We start from the raw sequence: 19,843 nt of genomic DNA, 5'->3' as shown, positions 1-19,843 counted from the left end.
ATTCAACACCTTTTCACATGCATATCTTTACTTTTGAGATGTGTAGTCAAAGATGGTAACATAAGCAGCCCGGAAACGTTAAATATAATTATTAAAATAATAGCAAGGGATTCTGAATTCTTTTACTATTGATTTATTTAGTGGTTCCTAATCATATTAAGAACTGATGGTTCATGGTTCAGCTTTCTCATCCTAATGAAAGCTGTAGCTTAGCATTAGGATCAATTCTCTAAATGATGGAGGCTTCATAAAAGTTCTGCCTTTATTGAATTTGAAACAGATTAACTTTATTGTATATTATTTTTTAGTGGTGTGCTTTCTCTGACTTAAGTGAACTGTGAGCAACATCGCAGAATCAGATAGTCTACATCCATTCATACATTTATGAATCTGACTAATTATTCTTCTGTCCAGTATAAAATATCAATTATAAAAATTATAAGAAATGTGTACAACAAATAGTTGCTTGGGCATACTTTATGTAATCTAAACTGGCCTAGAATGAGTGCGGCTGCAATTGCCTAGGTTTGGTTGGTTCTCATGTTGATCCCGCTGGTCCAGGATAGTCACTAGCACCCCAATATTATGAAAGATTGCACGGCTGCATCTGTTTCAAAGGGATAACTTTGAGAAGACGAGTTTAAAGGTCAGAATGTTCTTTCACAAAACTAAAATAAAAATTAGACTACAAAGTCAAAAAGCAAAAAATGTCAGAAGGTCCTCTTACAATTAGAACCAGGACTCTAAAAATATCCAAATCTTATTATATGATATCATCTACTGTTAAATTCTGCTCCGTACTTCTAAAATTTTTATTTTTATGCTGTATTGAGGATTTGTTCTGTCCTGTGTATTGTATTGTATTGACCCCCTTCTTTTGACACCCACTGCACGCCCAACCTACCTGGAAAGGGGTCTCTCTTTGAACTGCCTTTCCCAAAGTTTCTTCCATTTTCCCTACAAGGATTTTTTTGGGAGTTTTTCCTCATCTTCTTAGAGAGTTAAGGCTGGGAGGCTGTCAAGAGGCAGGGCCTGTTAAAGCCCATTGCGGCACTTCCTGTGTGATTTTGGGCTATACAAAAATAAACTGTATGTATGTATTAATTATTTATTTGGGGGTTGTTACACCAGACAAGTCTTAATGTTGAAATGCTTTGCTGTTTGCGCCGCTTTCTCTTATACTGCACTTGGGCTGATGTTACATACTGGATATCTGAGGGCAAATTTCCTTGGCAGTGGAAGGCCACAAAATTGAAGGGCCTAATGAAAAACACAGAAAACAATACATTTTTCAAAAAAACAAAATAAAAGTTAATATTCAGAGACAAGAGAAAATTAGCTAAATAAATGGCAAATGTGTTGAATTGAAGAAAAAGAATAGGCAAAGGTTAGATGGATATAAATCTGTTATATAATAAAAGGCTGCTGTGTGTGTGTACGTGCGTGCATGCGTGTGTGTGTGCGTGTATGTCTGGTCCATCTGAGAAATCTGATTGGCAAGTTAAGCTTTGGTCTGATTGGTCAGTTTGTCTTCAGTGACTTTGTAGTAGAGATGATGGCATGATATGATAGAGCAGCAAAGATCAAATCCTAACTGTGACAATTATTACTATTATTTTTTTATAAAAAAAAGGAGTTAAAATGGAACTTTTCATTAACAGCAAAGCGAATAATGTACTGAGTGATGTGGGGTTGATAAATACTAATAAGTCACGCTCTGAATCACCTTCAAAGACAGGAAGCATTCACAAGAATATCATAGCAGGTAACAGGGGCTCGTCTACCACTGCTGGTAGTCAAAAAATGAACTGTAGGTGGGCAAGTTGGCACAAAATGACAGAGACTGAGAAGCAGTCTTTATGGGAACATGACAGAGAGGAAGCACCAGGTAATAGAGGCTGAGACACACTAGGATACAGATGAAAGGCATAGGAGGAATGCTGAAGGTACACACAGGGCAAGAGACATCAGATATTTTAAAATCTTTTCTATTACCCTTCTTTGACAGGTAAGGTAGCTAGTACACAATGTTTAGTAAATGACTATTAGGTAACAAACACTATTTATGAGATTAATAAAAAAATATATAACATCTTTGAACACACACACACATGTACTAGGAGAATGAGTACATAAGTGTCAAAATCAAAATCCACTATGACCCTGTGCCAACCACCTAATATTATAGTGATATGCACCTTATTCATTTTCAACACCACCAGAAATAGTCTGCTGATGTAATACAAGCAACTGCTGGAGGTATTCCAAAAAATTAGAACCACACAAATTTAAAAGAAACTTGATTAGCTCCTTAGTTATGCTGCTATTTGCATATGAGAATTTCAAACAAGCAGAACTCTGAAACAAAGGAGGACAGACTGTGGGGCACATAAGAGTTTGCTAAACACCAGCAGTAAGAGGAACTACAAGGACACCCACAATTCTGCTTGCTTCTTATTGGAAGATTGGAAACTAAATTAATTGTTTTTACAGCTGAGATAAGGGAAAAAGAATACCTTTAATTGTGTTTTTTAAATGAAATAAAGAAGCCAAACTATTATGAACTTAGTTATCATTCTTGCCTTTTTCAAGCTGAAATAGCAATGAATATAAACAAGCAAAGGCCTTTTAATGTCTTTAGAGCTACACCATTTTATTATAAATTAGAACCATTTGTAAAAAGATTTCTATAGATGCATGTTCTGTGTGAAAAGGGTGACAAGAATAGATGGTTGATGATATTTTCAGAAATGTAACAAAAACTGGCCTAGATATGCATGAAGGCTTCAAAGCCACCTGATGCATTGGGTGCGTGAGAATGGAGGAATGCTGGATCCCTTTCAACATAATGTGAATACAAGAGATGTGCTAATTTATCACATGGCTTTGTTTCATTTCCATGGTCTTTGCTGCTTGGTTACAGTTTGGGGGTTATGATCTAGCACCCTGTATATTAATAGTTTGGATGACCACCAGCAAGCTATGACCCTGGATAAAACAGCTGGCTTATAAATGACAAGGTGGTAAAATGTTATTTTACATTTCATTTTTCCGAGACTTGCAAAGGGATATCTTTTGAATTTCTTGCACCATTTTAAGATACATTGGTTTTGGCACTTACTAAAGATGTTTTGAAAATAAACAGTAAAATTTAATTGTTAGTCATGGGTGCCGGCATTTATTTTCTGTCTTAGTAACTACCTGGAAATGTTATGCACGACAGTAAAGGGGCTCCCCTGTTGACCTTTCATTATCTGAGACACCAGATATACCAAACCACTTTGTGCTTTTTTAAAAGAACTTTCTTGATTTTGCTCTCACAGTTTAAGATTTTTTCTTGTGGTTTCGACTTCGATTCTTTTCTCTAAATTATGTTCCAACACTATTATTTTTTTCTAATTATGATCTTTGCCTGTCTCCCGACTGTGTTTTCTCTTTTGGTCCTTTATTTACTTGCTGTTAGTTTGTTTTTTTTTTTCTCCAACAGAACACAGTATTTATTATTTAGTCCATTAGTTAGTCAATGTTGCCAGTGCTCCAGTTGTATAAATAGGTCCAAAATTATACTACACATTTGCTGTGTCACAGTTGTGCTCAACGAGACTTTCAGCAACAACAAATGAAAGCACTTATGTCAAAAAAATCAATGAACTGATATCGTGTCATATAGCTAGATTCATAAGTAAATGGGGTTGATCCATTCATTCTTTGAACTTTCAGTTTCAATTGTAAGTTTGGCATAGGGAAGATGGCAAGAACCAACCGCAAAGGAATGTTAATCCATTACAGAGCACACACGCTCACACATTACAAAAAAATGCAGCCTGACTTTTGAGCATCTCATGGCATCTTGGAATGATGTTGTAAAACTCCAAAGAATAAAGAAGTTAGAAAAAAACTCATAAAACAACATAATAGTTTTCACACATAAGAGGAGACAATCAAGTCCATCAGATTTGGAATTAATCAGGCAGAAGACAAAATACTGAGCTAGACTGAAGACAAAATAAATCTGGATGCCTCTCCAAGCCTACTGTACATTCATAGGAATCTGAACCCTCTGTGATAAGACAAATTGGTTCATCCACTTGTCCACTTTTCAGATACCACAAATGACTGCCTTTCTTATCTACTCTTTTTCTATCCATCCTGACCTTTTGCTCAAGTTCTTCATTTAACTCCTGACTCCATATGTCATCTGGAGTAAGTCAACTTTAAATTGCCTTTGGAGGATCTATACTGTTCAAAGTCCGTAACCAGTTCCTTGGCAGGATGGGCACTTCTTTAACCCTCTATTGGCCTCTGTAACTCTGAAAAGGCCATGTCTCCAAGGCAACTAATCCACTTCCTGCCAGCTTGAAGGGGCAACCTAGTCCCAAGACTGAGCAGTCTTTTATCCCTTAGTGATGTTTCAAGGCCTTTCTCTCTACCTCTCTCACCCCACCCATCCTCCCTATCATATTGGCATCTTCCTCCCTCTCTTTCTGCTTGATGCTTTCACGATCACCAACTCTGGGGAAACAAGTACCTTTGCAGAGCTTACCAAGCGAGTATGGGCTTATTGCTCTCACACTCTTCTTGTCCCTTGGAGGACCCTCCACCTACCTGGTACCAACTTTGCTCCAGCAACCCCTTAATAACCAGTAATCCCTCCCAATATGCACTGTATACTATAAAACAGTAATGTTTTCCTTGAGTACTCCATACTTTATTGAGGTACTGGCTCCCGTACTGCTTGTGACAGGTTGTGGCCTCCCACTGCAAAAGGACTGGAAACAGAGGAAAGTGGATGGAGACATTTCTCTGACGACACAAAAACTAACGCCTCTTTCCCATCTAACTCCTCAAGGTGTTGCAGATAGATGAATACAGATTAAAAAAAAAGAAAAAAGAAAGACCAGACAACAAGTCTTACTAAATGAAATAAAACAGGATTTTTTTCCCCAACATCTATTTGAGAATTCTGAAGATATTAAATCTCTGTTTGCAACTGATGCAGAGCCTCCAGGCACTCACTAGGTATGATAACAATTTCAAAACTTAATTCATTTGTTCTTATTCTTTTTTTTTTTTCTTGACGCATTCAAGCAATCAGTACATAAGAATTAAATTACCAAACCCTTTGGGAGCTGACAAAAAATTTACCTTAAAGAACAGACGGCCCCCTCTCCAGCCTGTTTACTTCGGCACAACCAGTTGCTTTTTTCTCTTTGATTCTGCCCCCTGTAGACAAGCTCTGTTATTCCGTAACCCTATCTCCCAAACCGCCATACTCCCCCCACACACACCCCTAACCTAATCAAAGCAAACAACCAGCAGGTTCAATTTCTGCTCCTTCAGACATTCTTATCTGCATTTTTTTTTGCTAACTGTAACACATATGCAAAATAAAGGCATAAGGAAATTCTTTCTGCTCATTAACCTATAATGCAGGGAAAGACAGCTTTCTGAGGGTGAGACGGAAGCAGAGAGATAGATAACATGTTGCATTTAATTAAAAAAGGACCGTGTATTAGCTCACCGCTTCATTAAAACTCAGGTTTTATGCCCACCCCTTTTCCAATCTGGCCTTACGGAAGAGAGAGGGAGAGAGGGAAGCGAGGGTTGGGGGAATTAGAGGGGGGGTTGAGAGGAGAGGGAGAGGAAGAGCGGCTCACAGCAGCTTTGCCTGAATTGTGAGTGGCTTACGACACTCAGTGAACACAAGGCGCTTCTGCATGCGTTGCTAGCGCACCAGTCTGCTGTATTTCGTGGAAGGAGCTGTCCGTGCTTCTAAGCATCACTATACAGCAGAATTAGATTTACACAAACAATTATACAGAAATACAGATTGAAAATAAAAATAAAAAAAAAAAACATTAAAGGGAAATTTAAAGGAAACAAGAATTACGGACAAGAGGTAATAAAAAAAAGGAAAGGAAAAAGCCTGCCTCGTTTTCTCAGCCGGACACTGAATGAATAATGATCAGTCTCGGAGGATTAAAGGTCGCCCTGGTCACTGGTCACTTCAAGTGATGGACAGTAATTTGTGTTGACAGATCGGAGGAGTCATTAGCAAAAAGAGTTTGGAAGGCTTTCTTTCTTTCAGTCTTTTTTTTTCCTCCTTTCTTTCCCCCCTTTCTGACCATCTCAGCGTTCACTGCAGAGAAACGGCAGACAGCGGATAAAGCTCATGCATACAGCAAGGGAAACTTGCAGCTCCTACAAGTCAGCTGAAAGCGACTTGGAATCCTCTTTTTGGCTCTTTCACTTGAAGAGAACTAAGACATTGTAAGCTTGCCAGATTTTTTTTTCCTCCTTGAACTGAAAAGGAGACTGAATTTGTACCACAGTGGGGTCTTTTTTAGATTCGCACATAATTAGACTCAACACAAAGACAGCAGCTGAATAGAGGTTGTCACTCTCTGGATAAGGGTGAGTAAGATTCCTTTCATATAAAATTGGTTCACGAAGAATGCTATTTTTTTTTTTGCACACTCCCTATCTCTCTCGCTTGCTCTCTCTCTCTCTCTCTCCATCTATGTGTTTATGTTCTGTTTTTAAATCTAATATAAGCAAAGTCATTTGCCTTTTATTCTTCTCATTAATTCTTTTTCTTTCTGTTGTGGCAGGACTCCTCCTTGCTATAAGAAGCACGGAGTGCGTTTTTTGGATGCGTGTTCATACAAAATGATGTAGAATATCAAAGGTTCAATGGACTTTTTCTCTGAATTCTTTTGGAATATTCATGCTGATGGATTTCCTTCTTATCGGTCTCTATCTAAAGTGGCTGCTGAGGAAGCCCCCGGGATTGATACTGTGCACGCTGGGCATTGTTTTAAAAATGTTCCCCATTGTGGAGAGTGTATGTCCCAAGCTTTGCCGGTGCGATGGCAGGCTATTATACTGCGAGTCTCTGAATCTGACAGACATGCCTCACAACCTTTCTGGGATCATGGGCTTGTCTATGCGCTACAACAGCCTCACCGAGCTGCGTGACGGACAATTTGTGGGGCTGGTGCAGCTCACATGGCTGTACCTGGACCACAATCACATCAACTTGGTGGAGGAAAATGCCTTCCACAAGCTGCGCAGGGTAAAAGAGCTTATTCTCAGCTCCAACAAGATAGAGACCCTCCCCAACACCACTTTTAGACCCATGCCCAACCTGCGTCATGTGGATTTATCGTACAATAACCTACAGGCATTGGAGCCAGACCTTTTCCATGGCCTTAGGAAGCTCACCACACTGCACTTGCGGTCCAATGCCCTCAAGTTTGTGCCAGTGAGGATATTTCAGGACTGCCGTAGCATGCAGTTTTTGGACTTGGGCTACAACCAGCTGCAGAGCTTGGCTCGTAACTCTTTTGCAGGATTGTTTAAGCTGACTGAGCTGCACCTAGAGCACAATGAACTTGTAAAAGTAAACCTTGCTCACTTCCCCAGGCTCATTTCCCTCAGAACCCTCTACATGAGTAGGAATAAAGCAACTATCATGGTTAACACTCTTGACTGGACTTGGAATTTCCTGGAGAAAATTGACCTTTCGGGAAATGAGATCGAATACATCGAACCTCATGTCTTTGAAACGGTGCCTAACCTGAAGGTCCTGCTAATGGATTCCAACAGGCTCACTTACATTGATCAAAGAATCTTAGATTCGTGGACCTCCCTCACCAGCATTAGCCTGTCTGGAAACATATGGGACTGCAGCAGAAATGTCTGCTCCTTGGCCTCTTGGTTAAGCAACTTCCAAGGCCAGCATGACAACAGTTTGCTCTGTGCCACTCCTGAGTATGCACAAGGAGAGGATGTTCTAGATGCTGTCTATGCATTCCAGCTCTGTGAAGATTCCACACATACCATGACCTACACCAATACAGTGACCACGACCAAGAATGACAACAGGGTTCATAGCAATGGTGGACCTACTGCCAACCCCTTCAACTTAGGGGATTTAGAAAAAGAAACGGTGACAGGCATATTTACGGTAACCAATTCGCACGACCATCATGAAAACACTATGCAGATTCACAAGGTGGTCACAGGGACAATGGCGCTCATTTTTTCTTTTCTTATTGTGGTTTTAATGCTGTATGTTTCCTGGAAGTGCTTTCCGGCTAGTCTCAGGCACATGCGGCAGTGCTTCACTTCACAACGACGCAAGCAGAAACAGAAACAGACCATGCAGCAAATGGCTGCCATGTCAGCCCAGGAGTACTATGTCGATTACAAACCCAATCATATTGAGGGGGCCCTGGTCATCATTAATGAGTATGGATCTTGCTCCTGCCACCAACAGCCATCAAGAGAGTGCGAAGTGTGACACACATGTTTGGAAAATAAAATGCGCACACTTTGCACTGTATTGCATTGGACCGGAAGAGACTGTGAATTTGGATTTACTATTCTCAAAACAACCATTGAAGGACCTGTTGACTTGACGTAAGTTAGGGGTGGGGGGGTGGAGGGTGGGGAGGTGGAGAAAAGCAACATGAGCAGGGAGCCTTTCACAAAGATGGGAGAATTGAGCTTTAATGCGTCTTTCAGCTTCAGGATATTTCGACACCAATGGACAGCTGATCACAGTTTTTCTTATGGTAATCCTTCTGTGTAAAACAAGTTAAGCAGAAATGCAAGAGTGAACAAGATGCAAGTTATCCTATTTCTTTTGTAAACTAAAATGTTTAAATAAAAATGTTATTTACAGTATGTCCTAGTCTAAAAAGAGTCTCTATGGAAAACAGGGACAAAAATAGAACACCATCTTATTGTCTCACTGGGTCACCCCTAAACATATGGCATACTGCACGAAAGAAGAAAAGTCAGCTATAACTTTTACAGTCACATGTCTAAAACGTATGATTCATACTAGCAGATGATATCATTCTGTTTAAAATGTATTTAAGAGGAACATCTGACCTGGCAAGTGGTTTGCAGGTATTCATCCAAAAGAACAGCAGTAATGTAATAACTGACTCTCTGGGCACACAAAAATATCAAATAAAACCGAGAAAAATCACTTCTCCTGTTCCTGCGACATGAATTTGATCTAATTAGTATTCCTTCCCACAACCTTAAATTATAAATTACTATAATCAATCATGGTGGGTAAGAAAAAGTAGATCTTATTACTGAGTGGTTGGCTGAAGTGTTTTGCCTCTCGTTCTATTCTTGGAAAAGAGAGAGAGGGAAAAAAACAAAAAGCAAATGTAACTTAATCAAAATTAATCTACGTATAGGAAAGCAGCATTTATCTATTATGCCTTTGTTCCTTTCTTTATTGAAAATATATTCTTTTTATTGCCACAGCAGCCCTGTGTCTGTTTAGTGTGTTTGATATTCTAACATGCTTGATCATACTGGAGACAAAGTGTTAGCAACAGCCCTAAAACACAGCTCAGGCTGCTCTCTAGTGTTCCTGTATCAGCAACAAATGAAATCCAGATTACAGCTCCTGTGCGTATGGATTGTTTCTCATCTGAACTCTTGGGTGCAGTACTGCAGCAGAGCTCAGAGTCCTGTATTCCAAACACACATCTGGTCACTCCCGCAAAACCGCACAACAATTATTCTTAAAACACCACGGTGAATGCAGACTATCACTCAGCTGACTGTTATTAATGCAAGTTTTGTACCTGGGGTGGGGGAGTGCACCTTGTGGCAAGGAACGCCTCAGCAGACATTACTCTTTAGCGAGAACGTAATTGCCACCTCTGTCTAGCCTTTAATATACAATCAATGAAGTGGCTTGCTTGCATGAGGAGGCAAACACACAGACAGACAGACAGATAGATAGATAGATAGATAGATAGATAGATAGATAGATAGATAGATAGATAGATAGATAGATAGATAGATAGATAGATAGATAGATAGACAGGAAAATCATATGTAGTGTACACAAAAGGAAAATGAATCTATCTATCTATCTATCTCTGACTACTAAAATGTCTCTCCCAATTTTAAATCTATCTATCTACACTTTGCTCATGTGGCCACCCATTTGTCTATCTGTAGAAATAAATATTTTTCAAGCAGCTCTCTCTCTCCAGCTATTCAACTCAATAATCAAGAAAATCAGCATTCAAGCACATAAACTATCAAACAGCCAAATTCTAAACACAATCAGTCCACAGATCTGGGAAGACGTATTAAAGATTATCTTATTGTGCAGAATGCAAAAAGCCGGTCATCTTCACAAACTTTTAAGCAGTATTTCCTACTTTTAATAACACTGCTTAATTATAATTTCTGTAAGTGTAATCTTTAAAATTATTCTACAAATCCATGCATGCTGTATACACATTTGCAATGCAAGTGAAATTAAATGGAGTTTGAAAAGCAAGACATTGTGTATACCACAGCACAGCCTTTGGAGCCTGTTGCGAACAGGCATTGGTTAGGAGCATTTAGACACTGCGGGCTGGTTACTGGTTCTTGTTTTTCACTCAGATGCCTCTTCCTCTTGTTCCTATTTATCATTGTTTATTGTGCACATGTGATAACTCTGGTAATAATCACTCCTTCACTTTGCAGCTTAGTGCCTATTATTCTAGTGGCACTTAAACAGACAACCAAATTGATATTTTTGGATGCAAACATCCTTCAGAAAGCCACTTAAATGCCCTTAACAAATTACACATCCCCGACAGAATCAACCTTATTAAAAGTGCCTCAATTAACCGAAATAGATATATTTTGTGGTGATGGCTATAAACAGAAATCTTTATTGAGATGTTTGATATGGATTTCTGAATATTCCTGGTGTGGTTATTTAATTGCTAACAAACAAGAGCCGAGACAACACTGTCAACGGTGAGTCATCTGTAAATGACTGCAGAAATGTTTACATTGTTTTAGATGATTGCTTAGATCTGGAATTTTACACTAAATCAAACCTACAATAAAAAAGAAGGTGAAATGGGAATGAATTATCAAACATACAAACAAAGGGTGTTATTATAGGCAAATTGTGTTAAACATTTTTTTTTTGGATAATACAAGAAACAGACTGCATTTTGTCCTTTGACTGTAAGCATCTGATGATTACAGTTCCTTTTTTTTTTTATTTAATGCTTTATACAATTAAAAAAAATATGTTCATGATGCTTATATACCTCATCTGTCTGTCTCTCTATATTTGAGTCTATCCTTCTTTCAGTCTAAACAGACATTTATTTAAATCTTTATATTGTACATCATCATATCAAATGACCAAATTCTGACCATAATCAGTGAATAGAAGCCTAATGTCTTTATTGCACTTACAAGTGTGATACTCCTCATAAAATGAGTAATGTTTCTTCTTTTTAGCATGCACTATTATACCACACAGTCTTTGCATTTCTGCCATATGATAAGCTATTTTTAATGTGGTTTAGTTACCATTTACAATTAAATCTAACGACAGAAACTCTAATTTCTGCTTTAGACTCAGAGGTTGATCTAACTGGAACCATATCAGTAGAAATTGCTACTCATTCTCATTTTTAACAATAAGCAAAAACCACTGTGGAATTACAACAAACCAAACAGAGTTATTGTAGGAGCTATACAACCAAATCCGATGCCATTACATGTTTATCAGATTCAAAAAGTGACAGGGGACAAAACAGATACAAGAAAATGTGCAGCACCATCTTGGTATTAGGTTTACAACCACACACCATAGGAAAGTAATTTAGTATAACTTGAAGGTAAAAAATAATGAAAGAATACATTGAATAGGCACACACAAGTGTGAAATTTGAATCTCCATCCCTTCTCATATCATTTACTGCACAGCATTAGTTCAAGAATTACAAAATTTTGAAACCTGAATAAATGATGTGCTGGTATTGTAGCTCTAAGGCAACAGTTTGGTGTGAGCGGGTGCCATTTATTAGTAGCCTGCTGTAATGTAAAAGGTGACTGGACAGGAAGGCAGTATTTACTTGACCTGATACTGTATCAGGGGCTGAATGCAGTAAGGGAAATGGTTATAAAGAATTTCAGATGAGTAACAAAGTCGTGAAGTACTACTGGAGCATGCAATGTGAAGTTTTGATGACTGAGGCTAGGGAGACGTCACAGGGAAGCAAGGGTTAAAAGCATAGAGCAGAGCTTCACTAGCTAGGCCACTGACTGAATCCTCAGAGACAATAAATCCTTGATTATTTAGTAAAGCACAAGGTGAAAGTCTCTGTCTGTGGCTTAAAGCTTTCTCAATTGAAGACCATTGGTTTGGTAGCACAAGTTTATTTCTTGTAATAAGATGACATTTTTATAACAAGAGAAAAGGTGAAGGAAGTGTGTGATGAAGGTTCAGGTTCCTGCCTCAGGGAATGAAATAAACTATGGGGGCACAAAACTCGTAAAGAGCACAGAATCGGAAATGGCACGATAAAGAATACAGTTACTACTGGGCTTTCATGGGACGTTAATGAAACTTTGGAATGATGTAGTGAGCCCAAATATAGTGAAGTTTAGAAGTAACTCCAGCCGTGGCCATGTCTAATTACGTTGTACTGTACATATTACTTAATGATATTTCAGAAATGCAACAGTTATTTAAACTCACATATAGGATATACACATAGCTTTCCGAGTGTTACTTTGTTCTTATATCAATCTTTTATAAGTTGCTTTGGATAAAAGTGTCGGCAAAGCAAATAAATGTAAGTATAAGTGAATCTATATTTAGCTCATTTTTCGTATGTTTGTCCTGCTGTGGCCATAACATGATAAAGAGCGTTAGGCTTATGTATCCTCAGTCCCCAGCTCTCTTCGGCAAATTTAGTGTTATTCCGAAGCTAGTGGAGAAATATCAATTCTTCAGCCACTCCTGGGTCTTCATCCAGTGGTCTGGCCTGAAAACACGCACTGCCTACAGTAGGTTCCCTGAATAGTTGTGTTGGATAGAGCAACAAAGTTCCACTGAGATTGTTCAGTTACTTTGCTTGCTGTGTTGAGTGAGCCCTGCAATCCTTAAAGAGCCTCATTTTGGTGGCTTAAACTCATAATGTCAATATTTTTGTCACAATCTATCATTAAACAACTTGAGTAAGGGTGAGAATATAGGATGACTGATAAATCCAGAATATAATCCAAGAATTTAGCTTTCACTTCACCTCCACTCTCTAATTCATGATCCACAATACTGCGGGTATCTCATGATCAGATCTTATCTTCACATGTAACCAAGACCTGGCTAAACTCCCATGGTAATGGCAACTGCACATCCTTACCTATAGAGAACTTGGTCTTGTTTACTGAAGAGACTGTCATGACACTAGATCTGGAGGTGGCAAGTCACAAACTGATCATGCCACACTCCATTTACTGATAGAGACTACAGTCAGGTTAGGCGAGAAGGAACACATCATCTTCAACCTTAAATGTTTTGGCAGGTCCTTTAAATTTTATTCATAAACTGACAACTGGTAAAATACACCAGTTATCTCAAATTGATTCAACCAAGCATCAAAAATGCAGATATAACTAACTCTGCAAGAAACTGGACAAATGGCATGCAATATGAGTCCTAAGACCCACATGATCTCAGAGTGTCTACCACATGGCTGGTTATAATCCTCCTCCAGTTCTACAAAGCAAATGGAGACACAATTACTATTCAAATATCTATAGGAGGAGGACAAAGATTTCAGAAATGAACCCCATCTGCTTCGTTTTCATCTGATGTCTGACTAATGGCCAGAGTGTCCCATTTCTTTCTATCTATCTATCTATCTATCTATCTATCTATCTATCTATCTATCTATCTATCTATCTATCTATCATTCAGGGCCATGAGGGGCTGGGGGCTATCCCAGTACGTCTGGCACAAATAAACCCTAAAACGACTTCTACTCCACTGCAGGGAAAGCACTCACCCTCATTTACTTTATCTTTAATAATCTGTTTTACTGACACTCAGGATTGAGTTACTCTTTTTGAACCTAGTGCACCTTGGAGAATGGTGGCAGAAGACTTAACACTGCAACAACATATTCTTGGAAGACTACGTTTAAATCCCAGCCCTTTCACCATCTGTGTAGAATTTGGACTCCCCATAAGCCTGCGTGGGTTTTCCTCCTAAAGACATGGCTGCTGCATTAATCAGTGACTCTAAATGACTTAATAAAAGTGAGTGTGGCTGTGGGCCTGACTGTGACCTGGGATGAAGTTCAACTTACCCTTGTGCCTTGCGTTAAGTGGGTTCAAAAAATGAGTGACCATATATTGTAAACATTTGTTGAATTCCTCAAATGCTTTTAGCTCTGCGGATCAAAACGTTACAGTCAACTTTAAATTTGAAATGAAGATAAAATTAAACAAATCTGGTATTGGTTGGAGATTTGCCTAGTTTATACGGATCGTCTAGCCATAGCAATGTGACTATTAATGACTTTTTACTCCATTATGTACTATATTACAGAAATATCATAAACCATACACGATTCCTGTAGCTTTTAATCAAGCAATTAAACACACTGTGTCATGTCTTGCGAAGCATTCTCCATCTGGTACACTCTATTAATTTTAACATATTTTGGAAAATGTGTAACTTAAAACCTTCAGAGAGAATTTTTTTTTTTAATGAAATTCTATTCTTTGCCTGATGAAAAGATCACAGAGAGCTGATAGCTTAACCAAGCTGGCGGCAGATGCAGCAGAGGGTGCTCTGCAGCCAGGCTGATAGTGCAGGTAGTGACAGAGAAGAAATGCATTGTCACTCTGATGCTTTTCCTTGCACCTGAACCGGAGATCTCATCCGGAGACAGGCGGTGATACTCGACAAAATGCTGCATGCAAATTGGTGTGATAATTAAGAGGTGCAAAGTCAGATAGCAGTACAGTAGGCAGAGATAAGCTGCTGCACTGAAAAGCAGAATCCATCCAAATGCTAGGCTGCTTAGGAAAATTGGCTGCAGGCTCCTCGAGTTGAAAAGCCTCTGACCGGCGATCTCACCATTTCCTAACAATGAAACAGACACTTGTGTTCAGCTCACTGCATTATCCCTGCTGGCCCTCTACACGGTTTGACACTCAGACCGCTGTTAATACTGCTGCTGAAACTACTTGCCTGGTAGAGTCGTGATGTCTTATTTTTAATGTACTTTCTAAAGGAGCATTTTCAGTGATTTTCTTGGTACTAAAAATGTACGGCTGGTATCCCAGAGCAAATAGGGCCTTGGCATTAAATATAGAAGAATGAGAACATATTATTTAAGTAGTCTGGCAAATGGAGGAGAAAAATGGATTTTTAGCTGTTTTCTACAGTTTTACACACTTGATGACACCATCAGTTGTATGCCTATTGAGGCGTCAGGCAGCTGGAGATGTAGCAGCCTTAACTCCGACACTTCACAGATGTTCTAGAAAGCAGTCAGCTATATCTTCCCCTAATGCGTCAGCATGTTGATCTTTAGGGCCCTGTCTTTGCTAAAAAATGCTGGCTCCCTGAACCCATCTGTAAAGTGGATAATCACTGGACGAAAGCAGGACATCTCAAGTGCAAGGAGTCCTCATACCTTTGGACTGGTAGAGGAGATCCAGACAACCATAGATATAAAGTCAGACCTGAAAGCTAGGTGTTGTGAGGTAGCAATACTGTAAAAACTGTAGCTTACACTTTAGGTAGTGTAGTCTCAATGAAAACAGATGTTGATTCCCTTTGTAATATATAGATTTTTTTTTATTATTATTAAATATGGTATAGTGCCTTGAGTAAATGCTCTGGAGAATTTAGCTGGATTGCAGGAGACCCAGCAAATGACTTTTAAATCTCTTAGGCTTACATTTGTTACCATTGGAGAGATCTTTCACACCAAATGATACTAGAATGGGCAAACTTAATCCTCATATTAAATAACTAAACTGAATTAAAGTGAAGTCCTATCTGCCTTCTTGTTTCCTACCAGAGTCCAAAGACATGGCAACAGCTAACTGGCCCTTCTTTACAGTCCCGGTGTGAGGTTTTGCTTCTATTAGTGTCTCATTTAGAGGTATACTCGAGTTCTAGCTATCAACTGCACAAGCCCTGGGTATAGCAATCCTGGCCAAGTGTAGCCCTATAACATTCAGAGCATCTAATAATCTCAAGAGGGTCTTCTTTTCTGGAAGAGTTGAACCGTATCTGAATGCTGGCCACTGTGCTTTCAAATAAACACAATAGTCCACTCCTCATCACACGCTAATCACATTCTCCCATTCCACTGAATGACATTTCACAAATAGTTACCTCTGAACTCTTTTGTTAGGCAGTAAACTTTCTTCCCCCACGCTACTCTACATTTTCACAACTTACACAGCTTTCCGAGGGTGGCCCTTTAAAGGATGCTAAAATAATCCCTGAGTAACGACACATAAATGCACTTTTATTTAGCCATTAAATTGGTTTAACAAGGCTTCAAAAGCAGACATTTCTCAGGTCACCCAATATCATCCCTAAACACTTTGCGCCTCTAAATAAAACTGAGGAAACAGTTCGCTTGAGCATAAAATCCATCAGATATAACTAGTGGAGGCATGGGTTTCGTTATTTGTTCACAGTTATGCAATGACTTCCCACATTTCAAATTGCCAGCTGAACTGTGAGATTTTGTTAATGCATGGAGACTTGCTGAGGGGAGAGGCTCAAACATAATTTGTCACCCAAATTGACTAGGGATGTGGCACTATGAGAAATTAATAAAACAAAGCAGCATTCATCTTGTGCTGATGAGACCAAAAAATCAGGATGCAGCTGAATGCTAAAGAATAACTTCTCCTTTTCCTGACTTCATCCTTTTTAACTCCATCAGATCATGTCCGCTTTGCACTTTAAGTCTCTTCGAAATTAAGTCGGTTGCCCTCAGCGATTTTGCTTAAAAACTTGTGTTGATTTGTTTTCACAAAATCTCCATTTTTCATCATAACTTCATTCTCCAGACTCATTTTTCCTTTAACCTTGGTCTCCAGACTCATTCATTCTTTCATTGCCGGTTTGGTAATTTACAACATTTGACATCTTTAAAGAGGGCTGTGAATGGTGCAGCTTCACAGGACGGATAACTGATTTTAGTGATAACAGGACAACTTACCGACTAAGGGGGATGTTTGAAAGCCATTTTTTATGAAGAAAAACAGTCACCATATATGCTCCATGGTGCAGTAGTTAGTACTGCTTCCTCCAGAGCCCCGGATTCTAAACAGAGTGTCGTATTGTGTTGGTGCATTGTGCATGTTCTCTTTGTGTCTGATCATTATTTCTCTTTCCGTATCCCAAAGACATGCATTGACAACTCTGACCTGATCCATTATGTGTATATATGCTCTGTGATGGACTGGGGCTCCATCCAGGGCTGCTTCTTGCCTTGTATCTAATACGACTGGATAATCTTAGACTTACCACTCTATTATATTAACTGGGAAATTGATGCAGGTGCAACATATCTATCTTTGCATGTATATGACAATACCACCATCACTACTACTATTATAAATTTTCAGTTCAATTTAACCTATTGTATTTGCGATGTGACATTTAGTATATGGAATGATTTTGACAGAGAGCCAAAGAGGACAAACACCTTAACATTATCATTTTACAGCTTTAATTTCACCTTCTTTTTGTCTTTTACTACTTTCTTTACTAAATTGCTCTTACAAAATTAATTTCGTTTACCTTTAAATCTATAAAAAAGATTATTTCAATACTTTTTTTTCCTTCAAGCAGACCAACTATTGATACAGCAAATTCTGTGCTGGTTTTCTTGGCATCTCTAGGTTGGAGACAGTTTTATTTCTTACATTTGATAAAATGAAACACACTTCCTAGTCACCTATTGTATCTCTTAATTGTACTTTAAACATCCAGAACATTTCTAATAATAAAAAAAATAACATAACTTGACCAGATTTCCTCAAGGATCTGTCCCCTGAATTAGCTGTTATCTATTACAGTACATGGTCACATGGGAAGAGAGTTAAAAGCCACAATATCAGCCACTAGACTGGGGATTAACTCTGAGGGTGGGATTCTAAACAGCAGTTCATTAATTGTAGGTAGGAGGAACCCACTCTGGATGGAGTGAAAGTTTATCACACACTCTCAACATTCAGATTAACTCAAAGTAGAACATTTTACATTATTCAGTTAATCTAACAAGCATGTCTTTGAGAAAACCAGAGTATTTGGAAACAGAGAGAACATGCAAATTCAACACCTGTAGCACCCAGGCAGGCGATTGACCCTAGGGAAACATGCTATATAAATAAAATGAATGATTATTATCATTATTATTATTACTATAAATAACTGTACTATGATACTCAGTTTGTAAAGCATCATGGGACGGTGTATGGTGCTGCTGAGTACACAATCATGAGGGTTTGCTTGTGTGTTTCATCTCCAGACTCTCTTTCTAATTACAGTAATGGCCTTTTCATAGTGTACTCTCCTTAGGGTGAACATGGGAAAAATGCACTTTGGATCAGGTGTTAAGCTGATGCTGCATGCTGGTAACATAATATCTTGATCAAATATTTAAAAGTCTAACAAGAAGCCACTATTTCTGACCTGAATATGCCAAAAGGGAAAACTGGAGAAATCCTCCAGTGCAGTTATCTCATAAACTCCAATCAATACAATTTAAACAGGTATCTTTGGACTTTAATAGACCAGAAAATTGGAGAAAAGTGAAAGAGACTTCAATTACATACACTGTAGTGGAGGAAAGGGGATTTAAACTCAACACAGGCCCATCTCTTTAAAAAATCTGTATTAGTATGGTTAAACAATGTAGGCCTACAGAGAGACTCTTTATAAACACAAATCATTTCCCTTTAAAATTGGTGAAAAAACCATAGTTGGGTTAACCATTCATGGAAAAGGGCTTATTTAACATACACAAGTAAACACATTATGGAAAGAATGTTCAGTGTTCAGCGGTGTCTATGGTGTGCAACACAGAAATCAGGCCTATGCTTCCTCCCCTTTAAGCAGTATTAGGGACCACCAAAAATGAATTAGTGAGACTGTGCTTAGTGCTTAGAGGGCAGACAGACCAGAAGGTGACTTGGGGTGCTGGTCTTCAGAATAAGGTAATCAAAAATCAGTGCACAGGAGTGGTTAGGAGGCAGAGCTACCTTGTGGCCATAGTCATTTTGTTCACAGAAATGCTGGCATATAAACAGTTTCTGCCAGGCAAAACGGTGGAAAATGTACTGCTGTCTAGACAGAGAGAGGAAAAGAGAACACATGAGGGGAAAAAAAGGAAAGTAGGAAAGCTCATCTCTTGAACAGACCATGATCTGAACATGGAGGAGGTGCCTACATCTACAGTATATTACTTTGATGTTATTACAGTGTTTATACAATTAAAGCAAAATGTGGCAACAAAATAATCAAAGAAGATTTTTTTTCTTTTGTGTCCAAAAGCAGCAAATCCACAAGCAATGCAACATGCAAAGACAGAGACCCAAAGAAAGAGCACATTATGCCATTATAAAGTATAAAAAAGCGTTGAATCTGGGAACATATGCTGCATCCGTCCAATGGGCTTAGAGAAGATGGTGTCCTAGACATTCATTGCAGCTGGACAATTCACTCGTGAACATGACAGAAGAAAACGATAAAGGTAGAAAGGTGGTGAAGTAAGGATTGCACAGTTGTGTAAAAACAGGAGGGGATTTTTTGCCTCTGAAATGATAAATTCCCGATCAACTATATTTGTTCTTTTTGTGCATGTGATGACAGTGACAGTGGAAAGCAATACATAAGAAGAAAGTGATGAGAAATTTTGAAATACACCAGGATCAAGATGAAGTTCAAACAGCCGTGAACAAAGCTCATTGCTATTGAATTCCTCAGTGGTGTTTGAACCATTGTACACCAAAT

The 19,843-nt window shown here is 38.7% G+C and overlaps 2 protein-coding genes across 3 annotated transcripts in view; one reads left to right on the top strand and one right to left on the bottom strand.

The window, feature by feature from the left end:
• ctnna2 (catenin (cadherin-associated protein), alpha 2) overlaps positions 1-19,843 on the bottom strand; it is a 1,795,296-nt gene that overhangs the window by 559,268 nt on the left and 1,216,185 nt on the right. The window lies entirely within an intron of this gene.
• lrrtm1 (leucine rich repeat transmembrane neuronal 1) lies at positions 5,644-8,691 on the top strand. The gene is made up of 2 exons (XM_039751824.1): positions 5,644-6,414; positions 6,612-8,691. The coding sequence occupies exon 2, from the start codon at positions 6,728-6,730 to the stop codon at positions 8,303-8,305; it is 1,578 nt and encodes a 525-aa protein (XP_039607758.1). The 5' UTR covers positions 5,644-6,414; positions 6,612-6,727; the 3' UTR covers positions 8,306-8,691.

Source organism: Polypterus senegalus, chromosome 4 (genome assembly GCF_016835505.1).
Source record: "Polypterus senegalus isolate Bchr_013 chromosome 4, ASM1683550v1, whole genome shotgun sequence".
Lineage (NCBI taxonomy): Eukaryota > Metazoa > Chordata > Cladistia > Polypteriformes > Polypteridae > Polypterus > Polypterus senegalus.
Note: the sequence above shows the minus strand (reverse complement) of the source record. Positions and strands in the feature narration are given on the sequence as shown.